This window comes from Cetorhinus maximus, chromosome 1, assembly GCF_964194155.1.
Source record: "Cetorhinus maximus chromosome 1, sCetMax3.hap1.1, whole genome shotgun sequence".
In the NCBI taxonomy this organism is placed as follows: Eukaryota; Metazoa; Chordata; class Chondrichthyes; order Lamniformes; family Cetorhinidae; genus Cetorhinus; species Cetorhinus maximus.
In genome coordinates, this window is record NC_135879.1 from 27,985,415 (window position 1) to 28,005,833 (window position 20,419).

At 43.3% G+C, this 20,419-nt stretch overlaps 1 protein-coding gene across 1 annotated transcript in view; it reads right to left on the minus strand.

The window, feature by feature from the left end:
* The window catches only part of maml3 (mastermind-like transcriptional coactivator 3), a 475,154-nt gene extending 457,543 nt beyond the window's left edge, over positions 1-17,611 (minus strand). Inside the window, exon 1 of the mRNA XM_078538941.1 lies at positions 17,459-17,611. Coding sequence (XP_078395067.1) covers positions 17,459-17,479 — 21 coding nt within the window. The 5' untranslated portion in view covers positions 17,480-17,611. The remainder of the gene's footprint in view (positions 1-17,458) is intronic.
* Between the last annotated feature and the right edge of the window lie 2,808 nt (positions 17,612-20,419).

Below are 20,419 nucleotides of genomic sequence, written 5' to 3' on the forward strand. Positions count from 1 at the left end.
CTGAAGAAAATATTATATTCAGGTCTAACCCATGAAGGTCTTTAGGCTGTATTCAAGCAGATGGGAGAGTGAATATGCCAACATAGGAGTGCCAATGAGAGAGAGCCTTGGATACTACATTTGAACTACTTGGAATTTGGAGCTTAATGTTAGCAATGTAATGCCACTGAATTATTTGAGCTGACTGATTGTGCAGCACAGCATCAGCCATACAGACGTATTTCTCCCCAGCTGGTAGATGCTCTTGGACAGTTTGTTCATAATGCTGCCCATTTTGTCACCTGATAAAAGGTACCAATCTAGACCTCCATAAGGAGCAGCTTGGGATTCTGAAAACAGTCAGAATTAGTTAACACTGGCAGATTGGTCCTCTGTCAAGCGTGCTGTCGGACTCTAAAGGTCATTTCAAAGTACTTGCCCATGACCAACTGGGCAAGTTATTCTTCATTTTCTTCAAAGGACTGGCCAACCAATTTCCCTGCTATAAAAGCAAAGAACTGCGGATGCTGGAAACTGGAGGAACAGCACCTCATCTTCCGACTAGGCACTTTACAGCCTTCCGGACTGAATATTGAGTTCAACAACTTTAGATCATGAAATCTCTCCTCCATCCCCACCCCCTTTCCGATTTTCCCCCTCCTTTTTGTTTTTTTCCAATAATTTATATAGATTTTTCTTTTCCCACCTATTTCCATTATTTTTAAATGTATTTCCATCCATTGTTTTATCTCTACCTTTTAGCCTATTTCGATTCCTTCCCCCCACCCCACCCCCACTAGGGCTATCTGTACCTTGCTTGTCCTGCTTTCTACCCTTAATTAGCACATTCCTATAGATAATATCACCACCTTCAACACCTCTTTGTCCTTTTGTCTGTGACATCTTTTGGTTATCTCCACCTATCACTGGCCCTCTACCTAGCCCTTCTTGTCCCAATCCCCCCCCCACCCCCCCCAATTAAACCAGCTTATATTTCACCCCTTCTTTATTTTTAATTAGTTCTGTTGAAGAGTCATGCGGACTCGAAACATCAACTGTGCTCCTCTCCACCGATGCTGCCAGACCTGCTGAGTTTTTCCAGGTATTTTTGTTTTTGTTTTCAATTTCCCTGCTATTCCAGAGCGCCCATTGTCCTCATGAAAACAATTATTAAATGACATTGCAGCGGACTTCGGGGTCAGGTTTCAGATATACTTGAAGCTTGAAGTACTGAGAGTTCAATTGCATTCAATCCTTTACAAGGAGATGAAGCTTTCAGTTTTACATACTATGCCATTTTGGTTTCACACAACACATCAACAGGTTCTGTCTGTTCTGCTCACATACCCTGTTTCTTTGGACAATGACATATGGAGCTCACTGGCAGAGGAGACAGAATTGGCCATTAGTACAGTGAAAGAAGTGCTAGGCAAAGTAAACAAACTATTAAACATTTATAGAAAGAAGAAGCTTCCCTGTCAGTGAGAATGTGACACAATATTCAACTTCTTGAATCCCTGGCTGCTGAGTGTGCTCTGCATGAGATCATAACCAAGTCCCAATCTGCAGACACTGTAATCAAATTATACTCTCAATTATTCAGCAGCCTGCTCGTCCATCTCAGCTCCTGTGTCGACGTTCAACTGTCAAAGCGTTTGGTCCCAATTGTGAATCAAAGCAGAAGGAATTCTCAGTTGGACCCCTAACACCTAGAAACAGAGATGTCTCTGTAAACTGTGTGGAGACACTTTTAGTCATACTCAGACAGGCAAAATCCAAACAGCAGCTCTGTGCACTGGGTAGTGGGGTAGCTTTTTTCAAATTTGCTCCATGTTTCTTAATGTCCTGATTTATCTGGAGTCTGGGAGCTATACAGGTACCACTAAGGGGTTATGCTGCTGTCCAGAGGAATGATCAGTTATACTGGCTCTAGTACGAGTAGGATTGGAGAGCAGCCTGCACTTTTCATCCTTACTATACAAGAGTGTCAGAAACTTATTACGATAATCTTCTTTGGGGAGATTTTAAAATCTCCACTGATTTCACAGCTGCAATTCACAGACACCCAGTGAGCAGTAATAAAAACAGAAAGGCTTGTGATGAAAGGTCATGTTAACTCTGTTTCTCTCTCACAGATGCTGCCTGGCCTGTTGAGCATTTCCAGCATTTTCTGTTTTTTTTAATTTCAGGTTTCCAGCACCTGCAGTATTTTGTTTTTGAACTTAGTGAGCAGATTGTTTTCATGACAAAATAAAAACAGAATTACCTGGAAAAACTCAGCAAGTCTGGCAGCATCGGCGGAGAAGAAATCAGTCAACGTTTCAAGCCCTCATGGCCCTTCAGCAGAACTGAAGCATAGTTTCAACAAGGGAGAAATATAAATTGGTTTAAGGTGGGTGGGGGGCGGGGGGGAAGAGACACATTGAGGGTGTGGTGTGAGCAGATAATCAAAAGATGTCAGAGACAAAAGGGTCAAAGAGGTGTTGAAGGTGGTGGTCTTTGTCTGAGAAAAGTGCTAATTAAGAATGCAAGACAGGATATTCAAAGTACAGCTCTAGTGGGGGTGGGGTGGAAAGACTAAAGGTTTTAGTTTTAGATTTAAAAATAATGGAAATAGGTGGGGAAAGAAGAATCTATATAAATTATTGAAAAAAAAGGCGGGTGGGGGGGGAAAAGAAACGGGGTGGGGATGGGGGGAGGGGGGTTTAAGATCTAAAGTTGTTGAATTCAATATTCAGCCCAGAAGGCTGTAAAGTGCCTAGTCGGAAGATGAGGTGCTGTTCCTCCAGTTTGCGTTGGGCTTCACTGGAACAATGCAGCAAGCCAAGGACAGACATGTGGGCAAGAGAACAGGGTGGAGTGTTAAAATGGCAAGCGACAGGGAGGTTTGGGTCTTTCTTGCGGACAGACCGCAGGTGTTCCGCAAAACGGTCGCCCAGTTTGCGTTTGGTCTCTCCAATGTAGAGGAGACCGCATTGGGAGCAACGAATGCAGTAGACTAAGTTAGGGGAAATGCAAGTGAAATGCTGCTTCACTTGAAAGGAGTGTTTGGGCCCTTGGACGGTGAGGAGAGAGGAAGTGAAGGGGCAGGTGTTGCATCTTCTGCGTGGGCATGGGGAGGTGCCATAAGTGGGGGTTGAGGAGTAGGGGGTGATGGAGGAGTGGACCAGGGTGTCCCGGAGGGAACGATCCCTACGGAATGCCGTCAAGGGGGGTGAAGGGAAGATGTGTTTGGTGGTGGCATCATGCTGGAGTTGGCGGAAATGGCGGAGGATGATCCTTTGAATGCGGAGGCTGGTGGGGTGATAAGTGAGGACAAGGGGGACCCTATCATGTTTCTGGGAAGGAGGAGAAGGCGTGAGGGAGGATGCGCGGGATATGGGCCGGACACGGTTGAGGGCCCTGTCAACGACCGTGGATGGAAAACCTCGGTTAAGGAAGAAGGAGGACATGTCAGAGGAGCTGTTTTTGAAGGTAGCGTCATCAGAACAGATGCGACGGAGGCGAAGGAACTGAGAGAATGGGATGGAGTCTTTACAGGAAGCGGGGTGTGAGGAGCTGTAGTCGAGGTAGCTGTGGGAGTCGGTAGGCTTGTAATGGATATTGGTGGACAGTCTATCATCAGAAATTGAGACAGAGAGGTCAAGGAAGGGAAGAGAAGTGTCAGAGATGGACCATGTGAAGATGATGGAGGGGTGGAGATTGGAAGCAAAATTAATAAATTTTTCCAGGTCCCGACGAGAGCATGAAGCAGCACCGAAGTAATCATCGATGTACCGGAGAAAGAGTTGTGGGAGGGGGCCGGAGTAGGACTGGAACAAGGAATGTTCCACATACCCCATAAAGAGACAGGCATAGCTGGGGCCCATGCGGGTACCCATAGCCACACCTTTTATTTGGAGGAAGTGAGAGGAGTTAAAGGAGAAATTGTTCAGTGTGAGAACAAGTTCAGCCAAACGGAGGAGAGTAGTGGTGGATGGGGATTGTTGGGGCCTCTGTTCAAGGAAGAAGCTAAGGGCCCTCAGACCATCCTGGTGGGGGATGGAGGTGTAGAGGGATTGGACATCCATGGTGAAGAGGAAGCGGTTGGGGCCAGGGAACTGGAAATTGTTGATGTGACGTAAGGTGTCAGAGGAATCACGGATGTAGGTGGGAAGGGACTGGACAAGGGGAGAGAGAAGGGAGTCAAGATAACGAGAAATGAGTTCCGTGGGGCAGGAACAGGCTGACACGATCGGTCTGCCAGGACAGTTCTGTTTGTGGATTTTGGGTAGGAGGTAGAAGCGGGCCGTCCGAGGTTGGGCGACTATCAAGTTGGAAGCTGTGGGAGGAAGATCTCCAGAGGAGATGAGGTCAGTGACAGTCCTGGAAACAGTGGCTTGATGTTCTGTAGTGGGGTCATGGTCCAGGGAGAGGTAGGAGGAAACGTCTGCGAGTTGACGCTCAGCCTCCGCGAGGTAGAGGTCAATGCGCCAGACAACAACAGTACCACCCTTGTCAGCGGGTTTGATGACAATGTTGGGGTTGGACCTGAGAGAACGGAGTGCAGTGAGTTCAGAGAGAGACAGATTAGAATGGGTGAGAGGAGCAGAGAAATTGAGACGGCTAATGTCATGCCGACAGTTCTCAATGAAAAGATCAAGAGAAGGTAAGAATCCAGAGGGAGGGGTCCAAGTGGAGGGAGAATATTGGAGGTGGGTAAAAGGATCCGTTGAACGGGGAGAGGACTCCTGCCCAAAGAAGTGAGCACGGAGACGAAGACGGCGGAAGAAGAGTTCAGCATCATGCCGAGCCCGAAATTCATTGAGATGAGGGCGTAAGGGTATGAAACTAAGTCCTTTGCTGAGCACTGAACGTTCAGCATCGGAGAGGGGAAGGTCAGGGGGTATAGTGAATACGCGGCTGGGGCTGGGATTGGAAGATGGGGTGAGGACGGAGGGACAAGCAGGGGTGGAGGGTCCCAGATGGGTGTTGGAGTCGATGAGTTGTTGGAGCTTGCGTTCCTTAGCACTTGAGAGAAAGAGAAAAAGTTTCTTGTTGAGGCGACGGATGAGGCGAAGAATAAAATGAAACTGGGGGCACGCGCAGCTTTGAAAAAGGGTGCGGCGGTGCTGCTGGAGGGAGAGGTCGAGTGTGTTCATATGGCGGCGCATGGCACTGAGTGTGGATCTCAGAATGCGACGGGAACAGCAGTCCGAGAAACGTTTTATGTCCCGGAGATACCTGTAATCCTGGGTGGGTTCGAAACAAGAGGGATGGAATTTCAGTTGAAATCCACGTGGGGTGAGTCGGAGACGGAGACAGTCACTGAGAAAGGAGATATGGCTGTGAAAGCGGGTTTTAGTAAACACCTTGTCAAACACCAGGAGAGAAATGGAAAGCAATGAAGGTGAGCAGGGCAGAAGAGACAGTCGGAAATCCTGTCGGAGGACAGAACCATACTTCTTCCAAGAGGGCATTTTTTTGAAGAGAGGTGGCAGTCAATCAAACACAAAGATAAAAACAAAAAGCTAAAAGCTACTGCGGATGCTGGAAATCCAAAACAAAATAAAAACAGAATTACCTGGAAAAACTCAGCAAGTCTGGCAGCATCGGCGGAGAAGAAATCCGGTACATCGATGATTACTTCGGTGCTGCTTCATGCTCTCGTCGGGACCTGGAAAAATTTATTAATTTTGCTTCCAATCTCCACCCCTCCATCATCTTCACATGGTCCATCTCTGACACTTCTCTTCCCTTCCTTGACCTCTCTGTCTCAATTTCTGATGATAGACTGTCCACCAATATCCATTACAAGCCTACCGACTCCCACAGCTACCTCGACTACAGCTCCTCACACCCCGCTTCCTGTAAAGACTCCATCCCATTCTCTCAGTTCCTTCGCCTCCGTCGCATCTGTTCTGATGACGCTACCTTCAAAAACAGCTCCTCTGACATGTCCTCCTTCTTCCTTAACCGAGGTTTTCCATCCACGGTCGTTGACAGGGCCCTCAACCGTGTCCGGCCCATATCCCGCGCATCCTCCCTCACGCCTTCTCCTCCTTCCCAGAAACATGATAGGGTCCCCCTTGTCCTCACTTATCACCCCACCAGCCTCCGCATTCAAAGGATCATCCTCCGCCATTTCCGCCAACTCCAGCATGATGCCACCACCAAACACATCTTCCCTTCACCCCCCTTGACGGCATTCCGTAGGGATCGTTCCCTCCGGGACACCCTGGTCCACTCCTCCATCACCCCCTACTCCTCAACCCCCACTTATGGCACCTCCCCATGCCCACGCAGAAGATGCAACACCTGCCCCTTCACTTCCTCTCTCCTCACCGTCCAAGGGCCCAAACACTCCTTTCAAGTGAAGCAGCATTTCACTTGCATTTCCCCTAACTTAGTCTACTGCATTCGTTGCTCCCAATGCGGTCTCCTCTACATTGGAGAGACCAAACGCAAACTGGGCGACCGTTTTGCGGAACACCTGCGGTCTGTCCGCAAGAAAGACCCAAACCTCCCTGTCGCTTGCCATTTTAACACTCCACCCTGTTCTCTTGCCCACATGTCTGTCCTTGGCTTGCTGCATTGTTCCAGTGAAGCCCAACGCAAACTGGAGGAACAGCACCTCATCTTCCGACTAGGCACTTTACAGCCTTCTGGGCTGAATATTGAATTCAACAACTTTAGATCTTAAACCCCCCTCCCCCCATCCCCACCCCGTTTCTTTTCCCCCCCCACCCGCCTTTTTTTTCAATAATTTATATAGATTCTTCTTTCCCCACCTATTTCCATTATTTTTAAATCTAAAACTAAAACCTTTAGTCTTTCCACCCCACCCCCACTAGAGCTGTACTTTGAATATCCTGTCTTGCATTCTTAATTAGCACTTTTCTCAGACAAAGACCACCACCTTCAACACCTCTTTGACCCTTTTGTCTCTGACATCTTTTGATTATCTGCTCACACCACACCCTCAATGTGTCTCTTCCCCCCCGCCCCCCACCCACCTTAAACCAATTTATATTTCTCCCTTGTTGAAACTATGCTTCAGTTCTGCTGAAGGGCCATGAGGGCTCGAAACGTTGACTGATTTCTTCTCCGCCGATGCTGCCAGACTTGCTGAGTTTTTCCAGGTAATTCTGTTTTTATTTTGTTTTGGATTTCCAGCATCCGCAGTAGCTTTTAGCTTTTTGTTTTTATAGATTGTTTTCATGGCTGCTTTATACCTTTCCAGTTGTCCAGTTATTCTGAAGGAGAGGCTCACGGATAGAGAAATATTCTCAACACGCGCTATGTGCAATCAGCCGCCTGATGGCAAGCATGGAGCATGACCATGAGGTGCAGCCATGCCTCTTTAAGCACCAAATTCACCAAATAGGCAAAACCATCAGACCCTTTCTTATCACTATAGTCAGCTGGATTCAACCATTCTTTGAGGCCAAGTCTGATAAAATACATGTTTACCATGTTGGGGAACTTAGTATATGTAGAAATAGAGATTCCCAATCCTATTCTTTCAACATGTTCATCTGAAGGTGGTTCCCTTGTTGTCGTACCAGGATGAAAACAGCAAAGTGATCGATCACTAGGTAGTTAATGCATTTGGGCACTCACTTATTGGCTCAGATGAACCATTAGTGGAGTCCATCCTCAACTACAAGAAGCTCCTGAGATACATTTCAAAACAATTAAAGACTTCCTTGAATGTAACAAAGAGGGAAAATAGATTTGGAGAGAAAATGTAAAGGAAAATATTGGCACAAATGGGCCATAAGTCCAAAAACAGGATTAACTGGAAGATTTATCAGACCTGGTCAGATATTTAAAGCAGAAAGGAATAGGGGTGAGTGAAGGTGTAGAGTGGTTGCGGTCATAATGATTGATTTGGGTAGACCCATATTTGGCCATTATAGAACTGATTAACATATCTGCGTTCATCATATGCTTTTCTATGTAAAAGTTCTTCTATCTCACAAAAATCTCTCAATACTGGAACATCACTGCCAGCAAGAATAGTATGTTGTTAACTGTAAAACCAGCTGTGCAGTCTGCCCAAAAGCACTTTAAATGCATTCCTGTTTAAAGTTACAGTACCAGTCAGAAGAGTGCATGTTTATAAAAGAAAGATTTGCATTTATATAGCACCATTCACTCCATCCCAAAATGTTTACAGCCATTGAAGCACTTTTGCAGCGTAGTTACTGCTGTAGGAATCATAGCAGTCAATTTGCACACGACAAATACCCACAAACAACAATATGATAATGACCAGATAATCTGTTTTTAACGATTCTGATTAAGGGAGTATTGGTCGGGATAACAGAATAATTCTCCAGCTCTTCTTTGAAATAGATTCCTGTGGTCTGAGAGAGCAGACAAAGTCTCAGTTAAGCATCTCATCTGAAAGGTGGCATCTCTGAAAGTACAGTACTCCCTCAGTACTACACTGGAGTGCTGGCCTAGATTTTTGCACTCAAGTCTCTGGAATGGGACTTGACACAACTTTTTAACTCTGACAAGTGTGCTTCTAATTGAACCACAGCTGGTACCTGCTACTGAATTCATACCAACCCAGCTGGTTTTACAGTTGACAATGTGCTCTGCTTAATTCAAATATTTAAAACTCTAATTTTAAAACAGGAATGCTTCAAAAACTGAGCAAGCGTTGGAGGTAACACCAAATGGTTTCTCTACGAATAACAGCACTGTGCACTGCATAGCAGAACAGCCTTTTTTCATATTTCCTCCATAGACAGGGAGGAAAAGCATGAGGACACAGATCAATGAGCAGGGAAAGGGAGAGCAACAGGAGCTACTCAGTACTTCCATCAGGAGATGCCAGTCTTTCCTTTGTAAACAAAAACAGATTAACAGTATTAATCACATTGATTACTTCAATGTAGAAAAGGATTTCAGAGCTTGTTCCCAGCTTGCTCTGTGAATGGCTACGAAACTTTACCTTGTACTGAACAAGTGACTGAACCCAGGCACTGTATACTACATGAATGTGATCATTACATCAAAAGTCCAACCCCTTCCTCCACCCTCACCTCCGACAACAAATGTGAGGAGCTCATGTGTTTCTTTGCCACTCAGATTGAGGCCATCCAAGCAGCTGCCTCCGCCACTTCCCTCCCTTCCCCTCGCCAAACAGGGAAAAACCTCCTGTAAGGCTCTCCCTCACCTAAAGTTCTGAACATGTTGCTTTCTCTCCTATCGTCCGTCCCTCACGCCGTCCCTGAGCTCATCTTGTCCATGAAACCCGCCTCCTGTTAGTTCGGCCCTGTTTCCACTAAACCACGGGTCGCCCAACTCCCCAGCCTGGCTTCCATGTTAATGGTCCTCTGTCCTAGGGTACAGCTCACCCCTCTCAGCACCACACCACTTCTTCACATTTGTAGTAATAACCTCTCTCCTCAAAATAAAGCCCGACAACCCCATCTACAACCTCCCTTTCCTCTCCAAATTCCTTGAATGTGTTGTTGCCTCCAAACCCGTACCCAGTTTTCCTGGAATTCCATGTTTGAATCCCTCCAATCAACCAACTGTGTTAACAGTGCTATATAAATGCAATTTGTTTTGTTGTTGAATTATATATTTTAGTGAACTTTTTATTATTAAAGTTATTTAATTATATTTTAAAATAAAAATTGATGATAACAATTCGTGGATCTCAAGAATTTGGGAGGGGGTGGTGGGGAAGAGGCTCCCATGCCTAATCTTGCTGTTATTCCTATATTCTTACCGCTACAACTGGCAAGATATCAAAGGACTATTGGGCAGTCGGATTCATATGTCAGCAGGAGTCACCATCTTCTTCAGAGGGTGAAAAAGTAAGGAGGGTAATGGGGGTGCAGGTGATGTGCAGAAAAAAAAGTCATGAACAGAGAAGTTTTGTAAGATTGAGATCAAAAAGAGAGAGAAATAAGGAATTTTACAGAATAAGGACTAAAATATGCGATGTAAGTGATTTTACAGAAATTGGATTAAAATGCTGGACAGTGCAGAAAACACCTTTACAAGCTCGGGACCAAAGGAAAATACAGAATTGATGTGCCGCATTGTGTCAAACCACCACAGCAGAGAGTGATTGTCTAGGTCATAAATAATAAGATAATAACCAACCAAATGGGAATCCAGAAGAAATGCCTTCATCCAAAGAGTGGTAAGAACTCACTACCACAAGGAGTAATTGAAAAAAATAGCATGGATGCATTTAAGGAAATGCTAAATAAGCACATGAGATAGAAAGGTAAAAAAATGAAATGTTTATAGGGTTAGATGAAACAGAATGTGAGGCTCATGTGGAGCAAAAATGCCATCATAGATCATTTGGAGTGAATGGCCTGTTTCTTTGCTGTACACTCAATCTAACTTGATGGATTGGGACTAAAATCCAGAGTAGAGCTTTAAGGTATTGGGCCTAGAAAGAAAAGTTCAGGGCAACTGCAGATTGTACGACCAAACCACAAAGAATGGATGGTACCATCCATATGACTGTCAGAAACATGGGATAGTTTACATTTAACAGGTTGGACATTAAACACAGAACAGCTGAACTACAACAATTGTACAAAATCAAGCCAGAACAGCTTCAGGATGAAGAGGAGGATAATTAGGGGTAATATACTGGCATGGATTGAGAATTGGTTGACAGACCAGAAAGAGAGATTGGGAATAAATGGGTCTTTTTCCAGATGGCAGGCAGTGGCTAGTGGTGTACCGCAGTAATCAGTGCTTGGGCCCCAGCTATTCACGATATATATAAATGACTTGGATAAGGAAACCAAATGCAATATTTCCAAGTTTGCTGATGACACAAAACTGGGTGGGGTTGTGAGTTGTGAGGAGGATGCAAGAAGGCTTCAAGGCAATTTAGACAAGTTATGTGTGTTGGCAAAAACATGGTAGATGCAATGTAACGTGGATAAATGTGAAGTTATACACTTCGGTGTGAAAAACAGAAAGGCAGAGTTTTATTTAAATGGTGATATATTGGGAAATGTGGATGTACAAAGGGACCTGGGTGTCCTTGTACACCAGTCACTGAAAGCAAATAGACAGGTGCAGCAAGCAATTAGGAAGGCAAATGGTATGTTAGCCTTCATTGCAAGAGGATTTGAGTTCAGGAGTAGGGATGTTTTACTGCAGTTATACAAGGCCTTGTTGAGACCATACATGGAGTATTGCATGCAGTTTTGGTCTCCCTACCTAAGAAAGGATATACCTTCCATAGAGGGAGTGCAGCAAAGGTTCACTAGGCTGATACTGGGGATGGCAGGACTGTCATATGAGGAGAGATTGGTTCGACTGGGCCTATACTCACTAGAGTTTAGAAGAATGAGAGGGGATCTGATTGAAACATATAAAATTCTAACAAGGCTAGACAGACTAGATGCAGGGAGGATGTTTCCCCTGGCTGGGGAGTCTAAAACTAGTGGCCACAGTCTCAAGAAACGGGGCAGGCTATTTAGGACTGAGATGAGGAAAAATTTCTTCACTCAGAGGCTGGTCAGCCTGTGGAATTCTCTACTGCAGAAGGCTGGGTCACTGAATATATTCAAGAAAGAAATTGATAATTTTTTGGATATTAGGATATCAAGGGGTATGGAGAGAAAGCGAGAATGTGGCGTTGAGATGGAGGATCAGCCATGATCATATTGAATGGTGGAGCAGGCTTGAAGGGCCAAATGGCCTATTCCTGCTCCTAGTTTCTATGTTTCTGTATTGAAAGAAAAGAAAGAAAATTCTTTCTTCACATGACATCAATTAAAACAAAGGAAAACTCAGTTCTGTAGGATCCATGGGCAATAAAAAGAATCAAAGATGTTCTATAGGGCTGAGAGCAGAGTGCATTCTATTACATAATAGATCAAAAGTAGAACATGAGTCGCTACAGGATTGCAATGGAAATGGCAAACAGCAATATTACAGCATCTGGGGTTGGGGCGAGATCTACAGGATCAAGACGAATACTTTGGACACAGTAAATCAATAGGACAGGACTTGAAGTGCAGCTTCACTCACAAAAGGATTGGACACATCGCTCCAACAAAATATAAATTAAAACACAAGATAACGATGAGGGTGATTTTTCCAGAGTGAATGAAAACCTAGAATGTCAGGTCTCCTTTGATGTGAATTTTCTGGGTATACAGTGTGTGGCCAAGAAATGCTGCAAAGAAACATTTAAATTCAATGCAAATATGTGGGGTGTTGTCATTTCAGGCAATTTCAAGCTGAAGACAGCCAATGAGAATGGGGCATTAGAAGTTGTGGAGTTGGTGCTTTCATATTGAAAGGGCTTTTGTATTGAAAGGGCCAAAAGACCTGGAGTTTGTATTGCTGCAGGTCTTTCAATAATTTTCTTCTGTGACTTAGAGTGAATGTCAATTCCCATGTATACATGCCGCCTAGCACTTGCCAAGAGTGTTTAGGATAGATGACCGCAGAAATATGCGATGGAGATGGTGGCATCGTGGTAACATCACTGGACTAGAAATCTGGGGACAAAGGTTCAAATCTCACCGTAGCAGCTATTGGAATTTAAATTCAAGTAAATAGATAAATCTGAAAATACCCTTTAGAGAAGGAAATCTGCCATCCTTACCTGGTCTGGCCTATATATAGCTCTATACCCACTGATCTGGCCTACATATGGCTCTGCACCCACAGCAACATGGTTGACTCTTAACTGCCCTCTGAAATGATGATGCAAGCACTCAGCTGCATCAAACCATTACCAGATGGACTGCAGCTGTTCAAGAAGGCAGCTTACCACCACCTTCTCAAGGACAATTAGGGATTGACAACAAATGTTGGCCTTGCAATCCCCAAATCCCATGAAAGAATAAAAAATATTCAGGAAAGGTGAAGCACACTGCCTCAGTTACTCTTGGGTTGAAAATCAAGGCTGATGCTTTAGTACAGTACTGAGGGAGTGCTGCACTATTAGAGACACCATCTTTTGGTTGAGGCCCCATCAGCCCTCTCAGGTGATGTAAAAGATCCCAAGGGACTATTTTGAAAAAGAGCAGGGGAGTTTTCCCTGGAGTCCTGACCAATATTTATCACTCAATCAACACCACACAACGTGGTCATTAACATGTTGTTGTTTGTGGGAGCTTGCTGTGTGTAAATTGGCTGCATCGTTTGCTACGTTACCACAGTGACTACACTTCAAGGTTCTTCATTGGCTGCAAAGTGCTTTGGGATGTCCAGTGGTCATGAAAGGTGCTATAAAAATGCAAGACTTTCTTCATTTTTAAGCATGAAAATCAAAAACTGGACCGAACAAATTAGTTGGATTGGCACTAAAACAAAAAATGCTATTTGCTCAAAACTGAGTCCAAAATATTAGAGCAGGTTGATGATTAAAATAGCAAGAGCTCATGTACAGGCTCACAAGGAAAAGTATCATGAGGTGGAATAGCTATAAAATCGGGACAAACACATGGGACATGGACAGGATAACAACAAAAGTGCAACAGGGATATTCAAAAAGGGTAACAGTGTCAAATCTAAATATCGAGCCCAAAAATGAATAAATATGACTTCAATTCTGGATTATTAAAACATCAGGCATACCAAGGCTACAGAAGTTTAATTAAGAAGCTTATCTGAAATATCCACAGTAAATGTATTATAACATGGGCCATAGTAACTGTATAAATCTGGAATTAAACATGGCATAGAGTCCTCTGTTCCCAACTCCAATTGGTCATTTCCTAAAATACTGTAATGTTTGTAGCTTTAAGTAGCTATAACTTGATGTGTGTGTATCTACATGTGTGTGTTGGAAGTTGGGGATGAGGCGTGGGGTGGTGGTTGGGATTGAGAGTTTGAGCTGTTACTGTGCAGAGCAAAATTTAAGTGGATTCTTCTGTGCTGAGGAATTTCTGTCTTACCTGAGAGCTCTGCAGACCAACTCTGTTGAAGCAAGACTAAAACCTGGGACGGAGCATCTCCAATTGAACTGGATTGACAGTGTGTTCACTTGCCTCAGCTTGCAAGGCTCTTTCTCTAACTCAAAAAGTTGTAGGTTGAAAACCCACAGTGGGACTTGAGTAAATAATCCAGGCTAATACCCGATGTGCAATACTAAAGACTGCCTGGTAGGAGGCGAGGTCCTCAGATTAAACATTAAATGCATCTGTTAAAGACCACATGGCCCTTTTGGAAGAAGAGTAGCAGATCATTCTCCCGGCATTTTGGCTAATATTCCACCTTTAAACAATATTATTTTGATTTTAAAATACAGGAGAGGGTGAACTATACAAGATTGTTGCCAAACTATGGGATAGAGCACCTCTAAAAGACTAGGATGCGAACATCAGAGTAATTCTACATACATTGAATTATTGTGTGGGATAGGATCATATCTACATTAGAACAGTCACTACATTTCAAAATAATTAAATCTATGTGAAGCACCTAGGGATGTTTCAGACATATGATTGGGGGCTATACAAACGTCTGCTTGAACAATCTTACCTCCGAGTTAAAAGGTTGTGGATTTAAACCCAGTTCCAGGAATTTAGCACACAACGTAGGCACACGGGGAAGTATATGGAACAGGGTAACAACAGATCAAGATTATTATAAGGAAAGGAAATGCAGTAGTGAAGCCAAAAAATAAAATCACAGAGCACAGCACACGCAAGATTACAATTAAAAAGATAAAATATTCCTAACAGCATTGAGACTAAGTATGGAATCGAACACCTGAAAGACATTTAAAAAAACAAAACATAGAAACACGCACATACAGAACCAGAATAAAAGATAGTTGAGAAAACGCATAGATTGATACAAGACATTAGGACATGTCGGGTAAAGGATTGGGACACAAAAGCATTACTAGGTCAAGACTTTAAAATGGAAAATAAACTTCAAAACAAAAACAAATTGGAAAATTTTAAAATGGAAACTTCCCTTCAGCCTGCTGACTTTGCAAACAACCTCCCCGATCCCCAACCATCCTTTCCTCTCCAAAGTCCTCGAATGTGCTTTTGCCTCCCAAATCTTTGCCCAGAACTCCACCTTTGAATCCCACCAATCAGGTTTCCACCCCGCCACACTGAAATGGCTCTTATGAAAATCAAAAATGACATCCTATGTGAACGTGACAAAAGTAAACTATCCCTCCTCTTATTTCTCGATTTGTCTGCAGCCTTTGTGGTTGACCACACCATCCTCCTCCAACACCTCTCCCCTATTGTCCAGCTAAGTGGAACTGCACTTGCCTGGTTCCATTCTTAGCTATCTAATCATAGCCAGAATATCACTTGCAATGGCTTCTCTTCACGTTCCCATGCCATTAACTCTAGTATTCCCCAAGGATCTATCCTTGGCTGCATCCTATTTCTCATCTACATGCTGCCCCTCAGGCACAGTGTTAGTGTCCACATGTATGCTGATGATACTCAGCTCTACCTCACCACCAGCTGTCTCAACTCCTTCACTGTTACTAAATTATCAGACTGTTTATCTGACATTTAGTATGGGTTGAGTAGAAAGTTTCCTCCAATTGAACATTGGGAAGACCAAAGCCATTGTCTTTGGTCCCCACTACAAACTACATTCCCTGGCTACCAACTAATTCCCGCTCTCTGGCAACTGTTTGAGACTATGCCAGAGCAGTAGCAACTTTGGTGTCATATTTGACCCTGAGATAAGTTCCAATCACATAACTAAGAGTGCTTACTTCCATTTCTGCAACATTACTCAACTCCACACCACCTCAGCTCCTCTGCTGCTAGAACCCTCACCCCTGCCTTTGTTACCTCTAGACTTGACTATTCCAAAGCATTCCTGACTGGCTCCTCACATTCTACCCTCCATAAACTCAAGACCATCAAACAGTCTGCTGATCACACCAAATCCCTTTCAATCATCACTCCTAGTTAAGCAATGCCTCAATTTTAAAATTTTCATCCTTGTTTTCAAATCCTTCCGTGGACTCGCCCCATGCCAGATGATGTTGCTGGAGTCCTTATGCCTGTAATTTCCCTGGGATTTCTGCATCCTTCTAATTCTGGCCTTTTGAGTATCCCCAGTTTTAGTTGTCCTACCATTGGTAGCTAAGCCCTCAGCTGCCTTGGCCTTGAGCTCTGGAATTCCCCCCCTAAACTTCTCTATCTTTCTTTCCTCCTTTAAGATGCTCCTTAAAATCTACCTCTTTGAACAAGCTTTTAGGCCATCTGTCCTAGTATTGCCTTGTGTGGTTCAGTGTCATATGTTGCTTTATAACGCTTTTGTGAAGCACCTTGGGGCATTTTACAATGTTAATGCTGCTATATAAATACAAGTTGTTGTTGTTATCCATCTGAATTGTCCAGACTGAAATAAAACACATAGGATATGATAAAAAACTAATATATCTGAATACATTTGCAGTGGTCAAGGTCTGGGACACCACCCATTTCACCCTTGAAGCATGAAAAATTTGTTTTCTAATGTCCCCATGGTAATACCTATTACACAAGAGGCCCTAGGCTTAATCCTATGTAAGATACACTTAAGCATAGTCATACTGAAACAAGAAAGTATACCTAATGAACCAGAACAGAAACATAGGAGAAAGGATTTGGGGTAGGTGGAGGTACAGGACAGAGTAACACATTGTAGAGTACAGATACACAGCCAGGACTAAAACACAGAGCAGGCTTAGATCACAATCAAAACATGTGGTGGACTTTTTATTGGAATAGGACTGAATAGAGCCAGCACGGGATCATGAAGATATCAGCTCCAAGATCATGGCTAAAACGTGGTATAGATCAACCAACTATAGAACTGAAACCAATATCATAGATTGGATCTGAGTCAAGAGTAAAACCGTGAAGTACACAGGCTGTCTACATGATTGAAAGCACTCGAGGCTTAGAACCAGCACATGAATTAATCTACCAAATTGGGGAGAAACATGACACCAAAGAGTAGTTAGGAGATCAGGGCAAAAATATGGGCTGGATTAACTGCATAATCAGGAATAAATACACAGACTTCTTTAGTATCACATCCTCAGCCTCAAGTAGTAGACTTTGGAACATTTCTTCTCAACAGAATTATGGACTCACTCCAGAATCAAACCTCAACTGACAAACATGGTTTTCTGGTATCATTTCAGCTTTAATAGATGAGTTCCAGGACCAGAAAAAAAAACACTTGCAGCATATATTTATATTAAGATTTGTTTCAAATTTTGCTCAGACTTTGGAATCAAAGCTTGATGTCAGAGTGATTTGAACTATATGTAGCAAGTCTGGTTCAAATCCATGCCCTCCCTACTTGCGATACCCACACCAGCACATAGGATCAAAGCTGGTAATTAAATAAGAGTATTCTGCAGGCATGCCTTGGATTAGGACAATCAGAGTAGTGTAGATGCTAATGTTCTGTTCACAATACAATATTTGAGAGATTGCTTTTGAGGTATCACCATTAAAGTTGGTAAATTTAAACCAACCAAACTTAAAGGAAAACTTACCTCTTCAGAGTTGGGTTTCATATCACTTTCATACCAGAGTTTCCCCACTGTAAACACTCAGGTCGTGTGAAGCCAGTATTGATATCTCAGCAGCCTCGTTGTTCTCATGATAATGAAGCTGCTCCCCATAACAAAAGCTTCTTTCTCTGTCCTGCTCCCTCTTGATAGTCACACTCATGCAGTCTTATAGCAACACTCAGATTGCTTTTGGCCTGTAGTTTAAATGGGGTGAGGGGGGTGGGGTGGGGATGGGTGGGTGGGAGAAGGGAGCTGAAGAAAGGAAACTCTGATTTTATCAAACTAGTACCTGGAGTGGGCAAATCAGTAACCTAGATGGATTTAAGTGGACTTTCTCCAGGAACACAAATAAAATGTGAAATAGAGGCTTAGCAAGGTCAGGACTTGGGTTCAGCAACAAACGAATTCAGGATTTGGATGAAAACACAGAACACATTCTTTACATTATGTTAGCTAAAACATGGGATGGATTATCTCTGGGATCAGGACAATGTGAAGCCTAAACTGTGAGACAGATCACCTCTGGGACCAGGACTATAGAGTTCTTTCCAGAATAAAGTTAAGGCATAAAATGGGTTCTCTGGTAGCAAGATGAAACATTACATAGGCGTAGGTAAAAGAAGAAAGAAAACAGCAGGATCTGGGAAATGATGACGAGGGGAAACTAAACACATTCATTCCATAAGGTTTCTTCAAAATCTCAAATTAGTTTAATAAAGACATCAATAATTAATTTCCCTGGCCAATATATTTGAAGCAACATTTTATTAGGCCTTTTCATTAGTTTTTGTACTTCATATTTTTTGTACAGGACATTGCTAAAGATGAGAGATAACTGGATGAAAAAGGCAGATCTGATGAAAGGTCATCAACCTGAACCTTCCACCCTGTTCCTCTCTCCACAGATACTGCCAGATCTGCAGAATATTTCCAGCATTTTCTGTTTTTATTTAAAATTACCTCTTACTATTTTAAACCTGTGTTCTCTTGTTCTACTCTCACAGTTTAGTTTAAAATAATATTCTGGGTGCTTCTGTACGTTTAGCTGTCTTACATACCTTTGTAGGATCATACCTCAGATGCTTCCTTTGCAGATTGAAAGCCCACATTTCTCCAGTCTATCGTCATAACTCAGATTCCTGAATCTGGGATAATTCCCTTAGCTCTTTTCTGCATTGCCTCCAGCATATCAATTAGTGTAAAAACAACTTGTCTTCGTATTGTACCCTTAACATAGTAGGATATTCTAAGGCGCCTCACAAAAGCGTTATCAGACAAAATATGACACTAAGTCACCTAAGGAGCTTTTTGGGCTGATGATGGAAAGCTTGGTCAAAGAGGTAGGTTTTAAGGAATATCTTAAAGGAGAAAAGAGAGGTAGAGAGGGGAAGAGGTTTAGCAAGGGAATTTTAGGGTTCAGGACCTAGAGAGCTGGAGGCATGGTCACTAAGGCCAGAATTGCAGGAATGCAGATATCTAGGACGGTTATACAAAAGCTGTGGACGCTGGAAATCTGAAAGTAAAACATAAAATGCTAGAAGTACTCAGTAAGTCAGGCAGCATCTGTGGAGACAGAAACAAAATCAGAATCAGATAGGAGGGGTGAGGCTGTGGCAGAATTTGGAAACAAGGAGGAGAAAATTAAAATCAAGCTGTTGCTTAGCTGAGAGGCAATCTAGATCAGCAATCACAATGGTGATGAGTGAATGGAACTTGGTGTAAATTAGGATGGCAGAGTTTTGGATGACCTCAAGTTTATGGAGGTTAGAAAGCGGGAGCCTGATGAGGAATGCATTGGGATGGTCAAGTCTAAAGGTAACAAAGATATAGATGAGGGTTTCAGCAGCAGATGGGCTGAGGCAGAGTGGAGTCAGGCAATGTTACAGAGGTGGAAGTAGGCAGCCTTAGTGGTGGCACGGATGGACATATGGTCACAAACCCATCTCGTCAAGATCAAATATAATACCAAGGTTGCGAACTGTCTGGTTCAGCCTCAGATAGTTTACTAGGGAGGGGATGGAGTCATTGGCTAGGGAATGAAGACAATGTCTCAATATTTCATTCATCATCCTTAGTTGTTCCAACATCATTCATGGAGTACATGTGTTATCTATTTGTCTCTTCTATGAGTAGCATATTATACTTGTTAGGGTTACATTTAATATGCCATTGTTCTGCCCGTATATATATTTTGTGCAGCTCCTTCTATCATTTCTGAACAGTTCCACGTATTCCACTCCTCTTCTTGATTTGGCTTGATCTGCAAATTTGACTATTTTATATTAATTTTCTTAATCCAGTTTATTTATCTAAATTAGAAACGATTGGCTCCCAACACTGAGCCCTGCGATGTACCAATTAGGAACAACTTCAACAGCAGCAACTTGCATTTTTTATAGCACATTTAATGTAATAAAACATCCAAAGGTGTTTCCCACGCATTAGCAAACAGATTTGACATCGAGCCACATACATTAGGCCACATGACCAAAAGCTTGGTCAAAGAAGTAGGTTTTAAGGAGTGTATTAAAGGAGGAAAAAGAGGTGCGGAGGGGGTTTTGCAGAGCTTGGGGCTTTTGCAGTTATAGTCGCAGCCACCAATGGTGGAACAATAAAATGCTCAAGAGGTCAGAATTGGTGAAGGCAGAAATCTCAGGGGGCTGTAAGGTTGGAGGAGATTGCACAGATGGGGGCGGGAGCGGGGCGGTATACAAGGCAATGGAGGGATTTGGGAACAAAGATGAAAATCTTAAAATCAAGGTGTTGCTTAACTGGGAAGCAATGTAGGCCAACGAGCACCGAGAAGATGGGTGAGTAGAACTTCCTGTGGGTTAGGACACATGCAGCTGACTATTTAAATGTCCTGAAGTTTATGGAGGGTAGAACTAGGGAGGCTGACCTGAGTGCATTGGAATAGTCAAGCCTAGAGGTAACAAGGGCATG